Here is a 17,877-nt window from a genome sequence, read left to right as displayed (position 1 = left end):
TGGCCAATTAAGGAAACCCTCCAGACCCAGAGGTTCAGCAAAGACAGCTCACACATGATCTACTGCCTAAAGGAGAGACCACTAATTCTCATGATTTGAACGTAATCTGAATCTTTATTGCTTTTCATTTCATTGCTTTTCACATTTATTACAGTCTGTGGTTGCTGATAACAAGAGAAATATGCATTTTAATGCCTTTTAATTTGAACGATTTTGACTACTTACTTGGGTTTTTCCATTTTATGCTACTTTATACTTCAACTTACATATTAATGTGCTGGTCAAGTGATCTAATAATATAAATCATATAATAATACAAAACACTGAATGGGGCTTTTCTGTCTGGAGAGTAATTTTATTTGTGAGTACATTTGTACAATTGTTTGTAAATTTTCTACATTTTGGTGATAATAGTTAATATGATAAGGTGTGAGTAAGATGTGAGTACTTTTCCACCACTGAATCAATGTACAAACATCATATGATAGTGTGTGTTTTTTCCAAAAGAGCTGATTTTTCTCCTATTACCTCAAATTCTGGACATGAAATTTGCCCCTTTCTTCATCTGAAGCTTCTCACTTTTTGTCATGTTTGCAAATCTTACAGTTTTAGGTTCATACATTTGTTGGACTGTCAATTGGTTCATATTCAATGGTAAGTTCCCAGACACAGAGATAAATGAAAGGAAGTAACCACAAGTGGAAAACATACTGAGTGGTTTGGCTGAATGACCTATTTCTATTTACCTTGTGCATACAGAATATGGTTCGATATAGATCTTGTTCAGACAAGCTATTAGATCAATCTTCTGTAAACAGGATCCATGTTTTATACCAAAAATGCATCTTCTTTTTAAAATCTTTTTAGCATAATAAACATTTTGCGCAGGCTGTACTGCAATTGAAGAAGAAAAACCCTTATTCATTTATTAAACACTCATCATAACAAAAGATTGCAAAGTGCTTTACAAGACAACATGAAAAACTTCTAATGCAAAATCATTTATATAGTAAAGAATAGTGAACCATCAAAAAAACAATGTAAAAGATGAATTAAACTAATGAAATATTGAATTGCTTTTTAACAAGATTTAAATTTAAGAATGGTTCATCTGAAATGTTTTAATTGTGAGTTTAATGGAACTATTTGTAGGTTTTGCTATTGTTACATATACAGCGTTAGCATTAACAGCTGTTTACTTACCAGTCTTGCCAAGAGCTTCAGAGTTTCTTTGCGTTTTCAAGACAAGAGATTATAATACACCCTCTGAGCAGCGGTACGTCTTCAGGGCAGAACGAACACTACAATGACTCGGTATCGGAAAATGACGAGACAGGCGACTGTCTGAAGGTCTAGCTGTAGAAGAAAAGAAGTGGTAGAAATAGAGGCAAACAAAGAAGTTGCTTTCCACCACTGGAGAAAGCCCTTCATGAGTAAAGGAATAAAGTTTGATGTTAAACTCACAATGTTTCTTCTAAAATGGTAAGTAAACAGCTGTTAATGCTAATGCTATCCATTTAGAAATACAAAACTTACAAACAGCTCCTTTAAAATATGGAAGATAAAGGCCAAAATACAAGACAGACTTTAAAGCACTCATAACATCTATGCTCAATTAAAATTTGTTACATGAGATGAGACACTGAAAGGAAATGTCAGCAACATCTACTCTCACACACGAGTTACAAGCTGTTACTTTCAAGCTCAGGCTGCAGCAGAAGTTCAGTTCACTTTGCCCTGAGTTCTCTGCCAGGCTGCACTCACAGCAGCCACTGATTGATGGGAAGCTGACGACAGCTTCCTAGTGAAGAGCTGACTTTCATCTTAAATACAGACTTCCTTCACTCTCTGTACAGAAACAAACACCTATAGGTTGTCACAGGGTCAGTTACAGTTTTACAATTTTAAAATCGGTGGCCCTCCGTCCTTGGGTCAGAGTTTGTCATGTTGCCAAGGCGACAAAACACCCACCATGTGAATTCAGGGAGCAAAATTTCTAGAAATATTCCAGAGATGTGGGTGTCACATTTGGCCCAAACATGGCAGCAGAATTTTCTTCCTATTTATACTAAAAACTTATATTTTTTTAATATCATATCATATGAGTCTGTCAGATATCTGGGGCATGTACCTCGTGCACATGCTCAGTCCATGTGTATGCAAATGAGCACACATACTTGGGATATATTGGGTATTTGCTTGTCTACATCCATCTGATCCCTAGAAAGGATCAGGAGTTTCATGTGACAGCACTATCCCTTTGGGTAACCCGTTACATCCAACCAAAACTTATACACATTCCCTCCTCCCTGCTCACTTTACCCCCTCCCCACTCATTTGGAAGTTAATAAAAGAGACTCTCCAGAGATGCACAGGCACTACTGTCACAAGTATCTACGCGTTTGATGCCAAACAGCACCAAGGGAATCATGCCTGTGCCCAAGAAAGCAGGTAAGAAACCCACCTCACCTGAGTCCCTGAGGGGACCTGTGAGGAACATTACACCATGTGGCAAATGAGTCAAAAGCTTCATCCGTTTGTCCTTTATCATTCAAACTCTAATAATCAACATCAGATAAAGTACAGGTAAGTTTTGCTTAAATTTATAATGAAACATAGAAGTTCACATCTGTAGTGTTCGGAATTTAAGGCTGAATTTTTTGTGATTTTGTGACTCAGATTCTGCATTTAGCTTCAAGTAAAATGAATCATGTCTTCCACATTTGATTGCTCAATACCATGCAGACTCTAAACTCACAGTTAAAGTTATAATTAGAGTCTTTCCTTGCAGTTTTCTTAACACTTTTTCCTTTGCTTTCTTGCTGAAATGCACCTGCAAATCTTATTATTAGCATGAATTTTTAACATTTAAAATCCTTATTGTTATTTTGTGGTTTATTTTCTTTCTGTTTGAACAATGTCAACTATAAATTACCAAATTCCCTACATAGATTGCTTCAATAATCATACAATAACTACAGAACACAGAGATGTACCATGCTGTATTATTTTAGTATTTTTCATCCCATTCAATGTGTCAGAGCTCGAGCAGGTATAGAACTTGATTTATTGCCTGTCAGTGTTATAATGTGTTTAATATTCTGTTTATTGAATGTTGTTAAGTAACCTCATACTGACCACCCCTGTAAGTCAGTGCAGAGCCAAACATTCTTCCTCACCTTGGATTCTGCCAGTTTTCTCTGGTCCATTAATCATGTCAACAAAGGGCATAAAAGAGCCTCTGCCCGGGCGGTTACTGTTTCTTCTGCACTTGTGCTGCCGCTCCCCGAGTTCCCTTCAATGTCAGAGCCTCGTCTGCAGTTTCAGAGCTCACATTTCTGCCTGTCTTTCTCTGTTTCTCTGCCTACGCCACACCTGTCCCAGCATGCTTTCATTGCTTCATTCTCCTCCTCTCACAAATTGCTCCAAATGGAAATCTATTGTGCCCCTCCTGCCTCTTTTGGATAATTCTAATCCATGCTCAGTGTTTCTCATTCCATAATAGCTTCAATAACTCAGACAAACCAAACCCCTCACCCACCCCTCCCCAAGTGTTGCTAATCCCTCCTCTGGCAGCCACAGTAATGAAGTGTGAAATGCTGCACAGTAATTCAAGTCCCAAAATGTAAAAGCCCATCTCGGTTTTATTTATGGCTGTTTGATTCTGTCATTATGTAACATACGGCGCCCCCCCAGCCTCTGCACCCTTCTCCTTAAGGAATAAGCAATATCAAAAGTTTACTGTGTCGCTCTAACAGAAAGATAATTGATAATAAATGAATGTTATTAGCTGATGTTGGTTGCATAAAATATAACAACCATGATGGAATAATTTATTTAATGTGGTGGTTCTTTGTAGGAGCCAATAGGAAGATTCATATTTTAGAGATCCTCAGTCCTTTTTCTTCTTGTATTAACCCTTCCCAGAGTCCTTCTTCCTTCATCCATCTGCCTCCCCGAGTGTTTTATTGCCTTCCCGTCTCCCGTCTCTCAGATGTGCGCAGGGCTTTCAGCCAGGGAGTCTTGACACTTGACAGGGACCAGAGGGATGAGCCTGGGCCCTTGCCATCGCCGCTCATCTCTCTCCCTGCCTCCTCCTCATCTCACTACTCTCTGATCTTGTTGCCTCAGTGAGATGTTTTGAACCTGATCTGCACAGATAATGTAGCTCTGTCCCACTGAGAGAGAAATGTGTGGAGGGAAAAAGTCTACCTCGCGACCATTCAAGACAAACAGCCTTCACAAAGCATCATGAAGATCCAGCGCTGACCTTTTGGCAGGACCGCTGAGCTCTTCATTCCTTTAAACACGTGCTCAGAAGGATGAAATGTGTTTTGTAGCTTGTCGCTGCTGTGGATCCGTACCAAAATCCAACACATATTTATCTTGCGGAAGATCTTTCACCCTTTTGAAGTTATACTCAAATCCAGCTCAGTTACCTGTCAGTATTTTATTTTTTTTCCCCAATCTCCTCCCGAGAAAAATCAGCTTCATCCATCCGTATTCATCCATTATTCCAACTTGATTCATGAGGTGTTTTTTTTATGGTCCCTCTTCCCCTAAATATTTTTATGCCTCACACCTCAATTTCGCATCCCTCTCCGTCTCCTACATGTCTCTATTGCTGTGATTTCAAGTCATCAATCTTTTTGAGTACCTGTTTATCTCTGCAAGGCTTTCCTGCTGATCCCGCTGAGCGTGGAAAGGCATCCGTGGGAATTTAACCTCCAGCAGGCCCGTCTCCAGTCACCCAACTGCCAGCCTGATGTCTCACTCCAAGGTTACAGAGGTGTTGTAACATCTTATAGATTTGAAGATGAATTTATTTACGGCGTATCATTTCTCCAGACGCATTCTACGTCTTGTGATCTCTCCTCAGTAATTCCTGTTGATGCCTTGATGAACCCAGCATGAGGCTTTTCTTTCATCATGCCCCTCATCTCACCTGCTGTGGTCCTTTAATCAGGAAGAAGTGGGTGGGTGGGGGGGAGTAGATGAAGTTATCTGTCACCAGCGTCTTTCTGCTCCACCAATTTCAAATGACTGACCTTCACTCTGTCGCCCCTCCGATCTGCCAAATCTCTCCTCCTCTGTCCATCTGCCGTTCGACATTATGAACTGTATATGCACTGACTGTGGCACTGAGTGAAGACATGTGGCCAAAATCCACACTCAGATCTGGTCTGTTACTGGATCCTAAGCCTCAGTAGGGTCCAATTAATATTTCTGCATGCCCAAGCAATTATCAAATTTTCTGGTCTTAGTGGGTTTGGTCAAGTAATTGTCTTCCACATTATAGTCTCCTCCATAACAGTAACACTGTGTAGGCTTTAAAGGAGGAGCAGTGGATTGTTGCCTTTGTCCGACTCACCCTCTGGAAACCCCACAAACCTTCTCAACTCATTAGGCGCACGTAAAAGAACTGCAGGCCGACAGGATTCAGAGAGAGCAACGCCGACCCCTGAATCACATCCACTGTTCACAGATTTCCATTTGCCCCCCCCCCCCGCCGGGTTGTCATCCTGCCGGCATCTTCCCCAGCTGAGGGTCATGCAAGGTTCCTCGGGCTCAGAGATGTAAAGACCACCCCAACTGAAAGCGCTGACTCTCATCCTCAAGCACATGGGTGCCAGCGCTGCAGGGATCAACACACCAACAGTCACCTTAAAAAAAAAGAAAAAAAGCAAAGATAAAAAAAATAAAAACCAAAACCAAAAGACACAAATTGGAGGGCGTATTATCACCTCTTGTATTACAAATGCAACAATGGCTTAAGTTCTTGTCAAGCGACAATCCCTGCCACCTGCTCCCGGCAAGAAACCACTCAAAAAATGTACAAATAGCCCCTTAAAGTACACATTTGAGGTACCTGTACTTTTCTTGAGTATTTCCATTTATGCTATTTCACTAAAATTCAGAGGACAATACTGTTCTTCACTACATTATTTTGACAATTAGTTACAGGTAACTTGACCAATTAAGACTTAATTATACAATATATGATGATCTTATAAAATATGATGCATTGTTAAAGATAAAACTGTCCAATAGTATGTACAATTGTTCAAATTAGCTGCAACAGAACTTTTAACTTTGAGTACATTTTGCCAATCAGTAACACTTACAGTACTTTTACTCACATAACATTTCCAATAAATTCCAACATGTAACTGACTATTTTTTACAGTGAATTAGTGCTACGGACAACTTCAGTAAGGGATCTGACTAATCCCTCCACCAATACTTATTTTGAGATTTGTTTTGGTGTTTTATAAGAAAAATGATTTCCTCTACTTTGGTGATGTAAATTCAACAGGCACTTTAACACCTCTTTCCAGACTTAAACCTGATTACCAGACAAATCATGTAAACTTAGGATTTTGGGATATTACATTCCTGCAACATGTAGCTGCTTTGACTGAATTATCACCCATATAATAATACTAATGTGGCTTTTCACAGTAATGTAAATGGTATATAGCTGTGGCTAAAGATAAACAACTCATATGGTTTTTAAAAATCTGAACATTTCAAATGTAATTTGAAATTGACACATGCAGTGAAAAGCTGTATCTGGTGGTATTTTACCCTGATATAATCTGATTGTATTCTGCCAAAACTGTAGATACCAGATCACTAGAAAATCTTTCACTAGAAGCAGCAACATCCTGGTTTAAGATTAAGCACTGTAAATAATAAAGCAGATATTCAGTTGCTGCAAAAACAACCCTAAGCCAAGATGTTGTTCTGCATGTTTTTTTTATCTTATTTTAAATTGTAATGAGTAAAGTTCAACTGAACTTTGAAGTACCGCAACTGAACAACATAGAAGTGTGTATGTAGAATATTTCCATTGGATGAAGTAGTGTAGTCATAAAAAGTGGCATCTTGGGTTTAAATATTCCATTTAATTTAAGGTTATATTTATATTTCTCTGTAATGAGTGTTGGAACAAGCTAATACAGAATATATGTGTGTGATATTTTCACACAGTGAGGGGGAAATGCTATTTTTAAAATTATCTTTGAAAAAGTATGAGAAAAACTGGAGGGTTAGGTTAAGTATTAGCAAATATGTAGAGAAATCCTGTTCCCAAGCTCACTAATGCATTTACTTCACAGCCATGAGCTATACATCGCAGTTAGAAGCCGCCTTATATGGAACCAGAGGAAAATTGAGGCTGTTCTGTCTAATTTTGGCAAGAGCAAAGCACACACAAATCAAGCTAATGTGGTGATGTAACTGCCTGATAGGTGAGTAAGAATGATGAGGGGTTAGTTGTCGGTGTGAAATCTGAGAGACGGTAACATGAGCGTGGATGACCTACGCAGAGGTGGTGACGGATGATGACCAGACCGGCCGGTACTAGTTTTTCTCCGAATGTCAGAAGACACACAGTGACTCACAGACTGGAGGAGGAACAAACGAACAGAGATTACACGCCAGCCCACAACATGACAAACATGCCCTGGGCAGTGTGAAGTAACAGCATCATACAGAAAGTGTATTCTTAGACTGAGACTCCTGCTGTCAGTGGCCGTGATGTGTGTCCTCAACAAATGTATGTCCGGGCCTCCAGATTCCTTATGTTGAAACCTAAACCTTGAGCAGCTTGGGGACAATTCATGAATCAATGCTGAGCCAACATTGCGCGCATACCCCTCTGTGATCGACTGTATGTTGAGAGCAGCCGCAGGTGATTTACTGTTGATGAATGGCAGCCTGACAGAAGCACTGATGAAGGGAGAGGCTACGGAGAAAGATGAGAGGGTTTGAAGTAGCTGGCTGGAGTTTACTTGTCAGTGCCATCCCGACTAGTGTTGTGCATTTCATTTTATACAAGACATTGCAAAAGGAATATCTGCAGAGAGGCCATAAAACATATTCTATGTACAGTATATATTTGTCACAGACACAAGCTGTGGTAAATGTTGGCACAATAACACACTGACTCTTTTCTTTTCCAGGAAGAAAAAACAGTGCTGCTGCAGAAGGTAAAGATTAACATTAAGTATTGTTGTTGTTCTCTTCATAAATCACCAAAGGATAATGAGATAAATTCATTAAATTAGATGCATGGTGTCAGGAAAATTTGACTATGCACCCCCTCTAATTCTGTTGTTATCTCTGTCTATGTTTGTCACCTCAGAAAAGCTGCCGCCATATGAGCCAAATATCCCTGAACCAACCACCAGGGCTGACTTCATGAAATGTGAGGCTTTAGTTAAATGTAAAAGAAAACCGGCTTTACCACTATCTATTGCCAGTTAATGCCACACAGTATTAATTCAAGCTACTTATGAAAACTGGTGCACTAAGGTATGGTGTCTTAGGTGTGCCAAAGTAAATATCATGGATTAATTAAGTCATAATAAAATTAAAATGCATTAGAACTACACTATTCATTATTTTATTTTAGAGAAAAAAATCCAATTCCACTGAGCAATAAATCATGAATTTTAGTGTTTTTTTTTTTATTTATTCTAAATACAAGAAAGAAGAATAAAAACAATAGTGAACCACAATCTGCACTGATTATTACTACATTACTGGAGTGCAAAACATCCGACCAGTGACTGCTTATACAAAAGCAAAACAAAATGTTGTGGATTATCACTTTAATTTCTTCCTTTTGCACGTGAACGAGTTGCTGGATTTCCCATTTGTAAGTGCAGATATTTGTACCAGCAGGAAATATATTGAGCTATTTCAACTTATTTGATCGGTTTGTTCAAATTCAACCTAAAAACAACAACTGTTAACCACTGGACTTACATGACCAAAACAGAGTTATGTCGAGACAATGAATATTGTTCTTTATTTCATTTTTCTTTTCTTTTCTTTGTCCTCTCTGCTGGCCATGTCTCAGATCTTTGTTTCTGTCTCAATGTCATCTGACCTGTTTCTGCCTCTTCACCTTTAGTTTCCCCCTCTCTCTCTCTCTCTCCCAGATTTGTTAAAACTCTCTCTGGATGATAAAACTGCACAGAAACTGTTGTGGATTTCAGAGGGTGGGTCTAAAGTGGCTCGTACATCTGACGCAGTCTGCCCATATCCGAACAGGCCTGAGAGATATGAACACTCACCACAGGTAGGCCTGAACGTGGGAAACAGCCAGAGTTTAGTGCTTAATCTCACCTGCAGCCCTGAGAAGGACTTTCCTTTTCTGTAAGCCTTCACAAGAGGAAAAGGTTGAGAGCCACTGGTTTAATCTTTAACAGGATGTTACATAAAATCTTGTAAAATCTTGCTCTGAAAAGAAACTAGTAGCCTAACTACAGATGTGGAAGAAGTGTAATATAATACTTCCCCTATGAAATATGGTGCAGTGGAAGTATAAAGTCTCATAAAATGGAAATACTTAAGTAAACAGAGTAGTTGAGTAAATGTACATTGTTGCTTTCCACCTCTGGTCTCCCTATAAGTACTTTGGGGGATTCTGGGTAGTTTCCTGCAGTTATTTAAGAATTCATTTTCACTACTTAAGAACAGCATTACGTCACATTGCAGTTATTTGGTGCAAATGACAATGCATTATCAAAAATGTTCTCATTATTTTAGTGATTCCTCTTTTCTTCTATGAAATATCAGAAAACTCTGAATTACAATTTGCCAATCTACAGTTAAAGTCTTTTGTCAAAAACGAAGAAATTCCTTTTACCATCACATGTAACATGGAAAAGCAACATACCCAAATATTTTAGAAGCTTGGACCCATAAACTCTTTGGCATACTTTGACAACTAATACTTTGAACAATTAATTTAAAATCAAAATAGTTGTTTGATGATAATTTTGTCGATCAACTAATGGTTTCTGCTTTAATTCTGACACTGGTCTTGTGTAGTTTTGGACTGTGGCTCACCTCACTACCTCTCTGCTTTAGGTGCTGTGTAAGGAGGGTCTGCTGGGCTATCGAGGGTACTGGGAGGTGGACTACGAAGGCTGGGTGGTGATCGGGGTGGTCTGTGAGAGCACACCCCGGAAGGGCCAGGACGGGCCCTGCGGCCTCGGGGAGAACAACACCTCCTGGGGCGTCGGCTGGTCTGGCTCCTGCTACCAGGTCTGGCACAACAGTGAGAACGTGGACGTCCAGCTCCCCCGGTCCTCCACCATGGGCATCTACGTCGACCAGCCCGCCGGCATCATCAAGTTCCTCTTGGTGGAGGGAGAGGACGAGAAGGAGGTGCGGCTGATTCACAAGTTCAAAGCCAACGTCCAGGAGAAGATTCTCCCCGGGTTCTGGGTCGGCACGAATTCATACTGTCTTCTTCGGAAAAAGGATCAGTGACAAATTCAGAGGGTTTAACCTGCGGGGGTGGGGGGTGGGGTGTCAGGTAGTGTAAATTTAAGTTGGAAAGCTTGTGATGTTTGGGGAACAAGTGTCAGAGTTGTAGAGCAGAACCGAAGCACATGATATCTTTGCAGATTGTGCTTGCTTTCTCTGGTGCATGAACAAAGCTTATTGATTTCATATTATACCCAAAGATGCTCTGTTATTTTATTAACTACTGTGTGTATATTTATGTATTGTATTCAATGTAGAAAATAGGCAAAGTTGTGTACGTTTATATTACACACAGGGCTTTGCATGTACTTGAGTGCTTGTTTAACTTTAGAGCCAATATATTTTTTATGTGGTGAATGTAGTCAATAAATTCCTAACTATTGTGTTTAATAACATGGACACCACATTACTTTTGTATGATGCTGCACATTAGCTCGTTTTCTTCACTTGCACAGTAGAGCGCTGAGGTCCTCTAGAGGATTTCAATAATATTGCACATAATCATACGACACGTCTTCTCTCTCTCTCTCTCTCTCTCTCTCTTTCTTGGTGTTGCTCCTTTATTTGAAACATAAAAGTACTTAACGGAACATTTATTTGTTTTCGTCAGAGATGGACATTTGTTCCTTTTAAATCAACCCATCTCTCTCTTTCTCTCTCACACACACAGTCACTTTCTCATTCATTCAGTCACTTCAACATATTTGGAGCCAGAAACAAAAAAAAAAAAAACAAAAAAAAAAAACAATACCATCCCCAATAACCCAGTATTGATTTACAATCATTCTATCAGTCAGTCATTCATTGGCAAAAGTAAAAGTACAAATAGGCATGTTATGAGGAGGTGCTGGTGTCCTCCGCTCACATTTTTGAAAAGCCACAAGCTTCACGTTAAGTCAGACATTTCTCTTGTTTCTACCCCTTTTTAAAGGAATAGATTGTCGAATCCTAATGTAGTGTTTGGGGGGGGGTGTGTGTAGTCGCTAGTATTGTGAAATGTGTAGTGACGTGGCGGGGGTGGAGGCGGGGACAGGGGCAGGGGGTAGTGTTGAAAATGTTACTAGTGTTCATGACAACATTTCTTTCTGCAGTTACTCCTCGAAGCATGTGCCGTTAATTTTGGTTAGTGAGAAATAAATGGAGGTACTAGCTTTTACACCGTTTCACATACTGTACGTCACACATCAGCCAGTCCAGGTCCCCCTCCCGTCAGGACGACACCTCCCCGCGTTTCCTTTATCGCTCTAACTTGCTCCCTCTATCCCTTTCTCTCTCTCTCTTCTCTCTGCTCGCCTCACTCTCTCTCTCTCTCTCAGTGCTTGAGGGAGAAGTCCCCTGTGTTGAGGCGGGGCCGAGGCAGGGCCCCAAACATTTCTGTCCCGTCAGTGGCTCCGGGGGCCAGCAGGGCTTTCATACTGGCAGCGATGTGCTCCAGGTCAGCACAGCCCACCTGAAGGGACAAACACACAGAGGGACTGTTATGTTAATGAGGCACATGAGGATCTGGACATAAATGAGGAAAACTCAAATTCCTGTCGTTCGCTCACTCACAAAATAGTGTTTGACATTGTGACATGTTACATGTAAAATGTTTCCCCAGCGTGACCTCACACAAATGTCACACACACTTTTACGGTCACATGGACTGATGGAGCTGAGAAGTGAATCGTTTCTTTGTCCTGCTCTTTAGACAGCATGAAATATGTCACCATCAACTGACAACATGAAAACAAGAAACAGCAGCTTGCTTAATTATCAGGACTTTCATTATCATTCGTTATTTACTTTACTGGAAATCTGTTTCTGCATTTCATAGCATTAAGCTGATGGAAACAGGATTTGTTTTTTTTATATGCTGGAGATTTTCTATGGTTAATCTTAAATTATCTTGTTTATTTGATGGGAAAAAACATTCAGTCACTCTTGTCATGGGGATGACACAGCGGCAGATTTCCAATCATCCATTTTGTTTTCAAATTGATTGGAGATGTCAATGTCACAGATATGATAATAAATATCTTGATATTAAAACATTTATAACACTTTTAGACCAAATTTACGATTTCCTTATTGATCTGAATCGGAGAAGATTTCTGCAGAGTTCACCAAGTTAAATTTAAGACTTTTATAAATCCATTTACAGATACAGTGCGGACAGATAAACACCAGATCGTGTTCCCATAATTATTGAATTACAGGCCAGAACATAGTGACTGATTGACAGAGCAGTTATAACCTCAGGCAGTTCTCATATAGATGCAGCAGAGGCCTGTATTATTATTATAAGTCTGGCTCTCTGTGAGTTTCCTGACTTCACACCGGATATCCTGGATAACTTGGATCATGAAGCTGGTTATAAACTGGCTCAGTTAATTGTGGGTTTACTAATCCAGCTACAAGAAAGTGGAGTGTTTATTATGACATGAGATGAATCAGTGAAATTCAGTCATTAAAATCCAAACCATAAAATTAGGCAGCTAGAACAGGATGAGAAGATCTGGAAACACCAGCAGTAATATTAAAAAATAAAGCTAAAGCTATAAACGAGTATGGAGATTATTATACAGGCCTTTTTAAAGACAGTTGCCATTTTCATTAAGGTGAGTGAATGTGTAAAATGAATGTGTAATTCAGGAGGACACACACACACACACACACACACACACACACACACACACACACACACACACACACACACACACACATTTATTTTCTACTTTGACATTTGTCCTTTTTGTCTCATAACCCAAGCTCTTTGCTTGCGGTCGAACCACAGTGGTCTGGGCCAATCTGTGTCCTATGAGGGCGGCACTACTGGCAGCTTCATAGAAGCAACTGTTTTGGTATTTGTGCCCTTTATGCACAATTTTTCTTTACAAAGACCACAAGAACTAGTTTTGCGTTTCCTCTTCGACCCTCTCCTACTGCGTCATGAGAGACAGATGATTCATCCAATCACCAAGTATTTTCTTGAAAGTGTCTGTCCTTTTGCAAACAGATTCCAACAAAGCCTTACCAGATGCTTCTGTGTAACAAACCATCTGGTGCACCAGGTCATCTCATAAGGATACAGATGAAACTATGAAATTGAATGAAACTATACACAATTGATGCACTTAAAACAGTTTAAAGTAAGGTAAGACTGTTTCTGCTGCCAAGGCAGGGAGAAAAAGGCAAAGGCCTAACCAAAACAAGCTAAAGGGACAGCTCAGGTTAGTTGACGAGGGGGTTGTGTGAGGTTGTCATGCATAGCAGGTGTGTTACCTAAAGGAGATTCAGATCAGCACGATGCCGGTTAAGAGAGGCAGCAGGAAACACCGCCACACTAGCAGAGAGATGTGCTACTGTTCACGGGGGCCAGCAGAAAAAACTTGTTTTAGACACTTTTAAAAGACGCCCACTGAAACAATTCCTGTAAAATATTTTCAGTGGTTCATCTTCCCGTCAAAACAGGTACTACATTTTGCTGGGCATCTTTTAAAAGTGTCACAGTAACACATCGCTCTGCTAGTGTGCCGGTGTTTCCTGCTGGCTCTCCTAACCAGCAGCGCGTTGAATCTACTGCAGGTAAGACACCGAATCTGCATGACTACCTCATACAACCCCACGTCTAATAACCCCAACTATCCCTTTAATGTCTGATAAAACTGACCAAAGTGTTGCATTTATAATGAGTGTGGATTATTGTTCTATTAAAATGTGAAGGTGAGTACACTTTTTATTTCGAACTCTCATCTCATCGAATCTAAAAAGATCTAATTCTCATTAAAGTCTCTTCATCTTATCAGGATTCCATTGTTGAAGTGGTAAATTATCTGTTGTGGGACATGTTTTCAACTCCCTCTGTCTCTGATATAATTATCACAGGCAAAATGACTCTCTGATCTATAAAAATGTTGCTCTTTGATCTTCATTACTATCAGTTCACTGTAAATTCAGCACTTTTGTCTCTATTGCAAAAAAAAAAATAATGGTTAAATAAATCCTGCAGGAATGATTGATGGATGATGACTCCAGTTTTTCAGTGGCGATCTCCCCGGTTACAAACTTAAGCCAACCTCATGCTATCAGAAAGCAACGACTTAAAACCAGAGATAGCTGGCTAAGCCACTAATCTCGCTCTGTGATACAGGATCCAGAACGCTTTAATCCCAGCATGCAAACCAGCAGCTTTGTCCTTTTGTAAAACAATACTGTGTGGGCTCACCCGTTCTCCACTGTTGCTCTCTCCCTGAGCAGCTCGGCTTCCTCTGCAGCCCCACACGGGCACAGACACAGGCAGCGAGCGGGCCAGAGCCATGGGGTGGGCGTGACGGGATGAGTACGCAGACTGACCCATAGCCATGCCACGAGATGGAGGAGGAGCGTCCTCACTCAAAGAGCCTAAGATAAAATAGAAAAGAATCAATGTAGATAATGCACACATATGGATATATAGACTCAGTATACCAAACTCATACCATCAGTGCTCTCCTCCTCCCCATCAGATTCAAAAAACGGCTCACAGTCCCGAGACAGTGAGTCCTCGTCCATCGAGAAGACACCTGAAGCAGGATGATGATGTAAATCCTCAGAATCGATGAAAATCAAAGTATTTAAAGAGACAGATAAACTGTATCGCTCCTCACCAGCACTTTCATTCCCATAGGGTCTCCTCTCATCCATGTCCTCCTCCTCTTCCTCATCTTCACATTCTTCTTCCAAATCCACAATCCCAGACCTCTGTCTCCCTCGCTCAGCCTCCAGCACACTCTTCTCTCTCTCCCTCTCTCCATTACCATTCTGCCCGCCGCCCTGCCCGGTAACAGCTCCCGAGCTGTAAATCGACGGGTAGCTTTGGGAGTAGAGTCTGCCATTGGGACTGACTCCACCCACCCCACTGTCTCCCGTGAAGTTCTGTAACAACAAGAGAACAACATTATAGATGTGAACATTTTGAAAAAAGTACCACAGTGGAGTACCCAACACAAACAGGCTACTCACCCCCCTGTGTCCAGGGTCAGAGGTCAGGTCAACCATCAGCTTGGTTCCTCCCTCCCCTCCAGCTTGGCGTGTGTGCTTTTGGGCTGTTAGCATGGTTGTGGAGTGCAGCACGCCGATGTCGTCCATGTAGCGACGCGCCGACTCGGCCAGAAACCCTTGACCCCATACGCTGTAGGAGAAATCACACTCCCTCGGAAAGGCACTGCTGCTCTCCCGCTTCCTCAACCCATCTCCTTCTCCAGCTGACAACCGGAACTTCTTACAGGCGGTAAGTATGGCCAGGTCGCAGCCTGACTTTTGGCAATACGTTTCCACAGCAGAAAGTAGCACCAGCCAACTCTCTTTGTGGTTGTCTGGGATCTCAGGCTCGGACGACTGGGTGATGGAGGCCATAATGGTGCTAAGTGCTGTTTACAGCTTTCTTCAATTAACTGACTTGAAGAGAGCAATGCTGATGAATGATGAATGAAGAGTTTTGAGAGTTAGACTAAACAGAAGCTTGGATATGGTTGATTCTGAGGGCATCGAACTCAATAAAGGAGAGTTAAAAGTTAACAGTTACAGTTAACTTTTAAAGATGGTTAACTTTGGTAGCTGTGGTGCTTCTGACTTTGCTCAAACGGTTGAAAACTCACTTGAGTTTTGTTTCTTCTGTCTTGCTGGTGTTCTGTTAATTTTTGCACAGGTGAAGATGCAGGGGAAAATAATCTATCAGGTAAAGAGGCACTAGGTGACTTTAAGATATGATATGATATGATATATATATGAGTGTGTGTATAAATAGTGGGCGGTGTCCTTACACACTGGAGAGCCAGGGGAGAGAAAAGATGTTGCCAAGTTGCTGGTGATACCTGATGAAATACAAACATAAAAGAGGGACAAGGTTTGATATAAGACTTAATCAATGAAAAAAATAAAATAAAAATTAATAAAAACTATTCATTTACCTTCTGTGGGTTAGAGTTATGGATTACAAGAGCGATTGCATGCTTTCAATTATGTGCAATTCAACACATAAACACAACCTATAGGAGCTAATCTGTCCTGACTGTCGCAGCCCCCACCACCTCTTTGAGCTGCATGTCACCGACCAATGCTAACTACTGTAGCTACTGTAGCTACTGTAGCTTTGTAATGACCCCGCTCTCTATTGAACTCCCCTTGTTGCCATTTTTGCAGTCTTTTCTGCCCCAGTTTAAACTGCATGCTATGGACGTTTCTGCGCGGCTGCTGCCGCCGCTGCTGCAGCAGCAGCTGCTGTTGTTGTTGATCTTGTTGTTTATTCAGCGCTGTGTGCAACCACTTCATGACGGACCCACATTTCACCACCATTTTCAGGCTTTAGCAGGAGCCGAGACGCACAAGTATAAATTACAGAAACTTGGGAAGACGTTCACCTACCTGTTCAGTTTCCTTCTTCCGTGTTACCAGATGTTTATCGATCTTAAACTTTACTTCTTTTATATCAGACGTATTCTACCTTCTCCCACGGTTTCTCTCCCCTTGCTAGGCTCTGCACCACCAGCAAGCTAGCAAGCACTAATATAAGCGTTTCCGGTTATGAATTTCAAAATACGTGTCGATGAACAGGCGTTTTTTCACTCCACTACGTTTATTTGACAGCTATAACAATAATAATGACTTTATACATAGCTTTATACATTGCTCTTTATTTTGTAAACGACTTTACTCACAGTCGTTTACAAAGACATGATAGCAAAGCATGACCAAATAATTGTAAATAAAAGTAAGCTATAGTTACTGTTACTTTACTAAGATACATAGAAAACATAATGTAAAATGATCTTGAAATATTATGCAGTCTCATCAATCAAACTACCAAACAGTAAATAGGTAATTTACATCAGAATTTTAATATAACTTGATAATAATGAGGATTGCATTATGATAATATTGGTAACTGAAAGTTTAAAATAAGACTTTATTAATCCCAAGGGGACAATCCACAGGCTACCATATATGAAGTCATTAACATTTGCTCCCACTTTTATTTAAGCAAAATTTTGAATGCATGATTTTTACTTATAAGTATAATACAAGTAATTCTACACTGCGTAATTTATACTTAATTCAAAAATCTGAGTACTCCTTCCACCACTTTTATCGGTTGAATATATATTAATCATCTATAATCAATATCTTTAAGGATCCTCTTTGATCATAAGAGGATGTGTAGAGAGTGTAGTCACGTTTATTTTTAGTTTAATTTCAGTGGAAGTGTAATGCATTCACTTAAATAAATTTTTTTCTGAATCAACAAGATAATTATGTTGTTAATTCAGAAGAAAATGATTTCATTTATTTAAAAAAATAAAATAAAACTTCCTGCACTGCAAAAAAAAAAAAAAAAGAGCAGTTTTTTTTTTCCTTAAGTGAATGCATTACGTTTCCGTAGCAATAACTAGTCGATGCTTTTAATTTGAAAGCTAGACTGCTCACATCCGGCTTTGTTTCAGTCTCTTAGCTCAACTTGGCGTAACTCTGACGTCACCTGTTTACTGCCTTCCAATCGAACGCACGTTGTACACGTGACCGACCACTGTGGGCGGGCTCGTACTCGTCTTGTTCTCGTGCACGTGTACAGCC

The 17,877-nt window shown here is 40.3% G+C and overlaps 2 protein-coding genes across 3 annotated transcripts; one reads left to right on the top strand and one right to left on the bottom strand.

Moving 5' to 3' along the window:
- Positions 1 to 2,381: 2,381 nt before the first annotated feature.
- Positions 2,382 to 10,310, top strand: LOC111660523 (tripartite motif-containing protein 16). Its single transcript, XM_023413852.2, has 5 exons — positions 2,382 to 2,451; positions 7,968 to 7,994; positions 8,150 to 8,212; positions 8,952 to 9,091; positions 9,886 to 10,310. Exons 1-5 carry the CDS (start codon positions 2,406 to 2,408, stop codon positions 10,288 to 10,290), a joined length of 681 nt encoding a protein of 226 aa, XP_023269620.1. The 5' UTR covers positions 2,382 to 2,405; the 3' UTR covers positions 10,291 to 10,310.
- A 555-nt stretch (positions 10,311 to 10,865) lies between these two features.
- akt1s1 (AKT1 substrate 1 (proline-rich)) lies at positions 10,866 to 16,815 on the bottom strand. Of its 2 annotated transcripts, XM_023413846.2 has the most exons (6): positions 16,672 to 16,815; positions 15,271 to 16,121; positions 14,916 to 15,183; positions 14,748 to 14,831; positions 14,495 to 14,670; positions 10,866 to 11,737 (listed from the first exon to the last, which is right to left on the bottom strand). In XM_023413846.2, exons 2-6 carry the CDS (start codon positions 15,661 to 15,663, stop codon positions 11,600 to 11,602), a joined length of 1,059 nt encoding a protein of 352 aa, XP_023269614.1. In that variant the 5' UTR covers positions 15,664 to 16,121; positions 16,672 to 16,815; the 3' UTR covers positions 10,866 to 11,599. The 2 variants fall into 2 exon arrangements, with proteins under 2 accessions (XP_023269614.1, XP_087032092.1); XM_087175966.1 differs by having other exon boundaries at positions 14,748 to 15,183.
- Positions 16,816 to 17,877: the final 1,062 nt, after the last annotated feature.

Source organism: Seriola lalandi, unplaced genomic scaffold (assembly GCF_002814215.2).
Source record: "Seriola lalandi dorsalis isolate HSWRI2012SDOR001 ecotype SW California unplaced genomic scaffold, Sedor1 jcf7180002054519, whole genome shotgun sequence".
Classification (NCBI taxonomy): Eukaryota; Metazoa; Chordata; class Actinopteri; order Carangiformes; family Carangidae; genus Seriola; species Seriola lalandi.
This window is presented reverse-complemented; position numbering and strand designations above follow the sequence as displayed.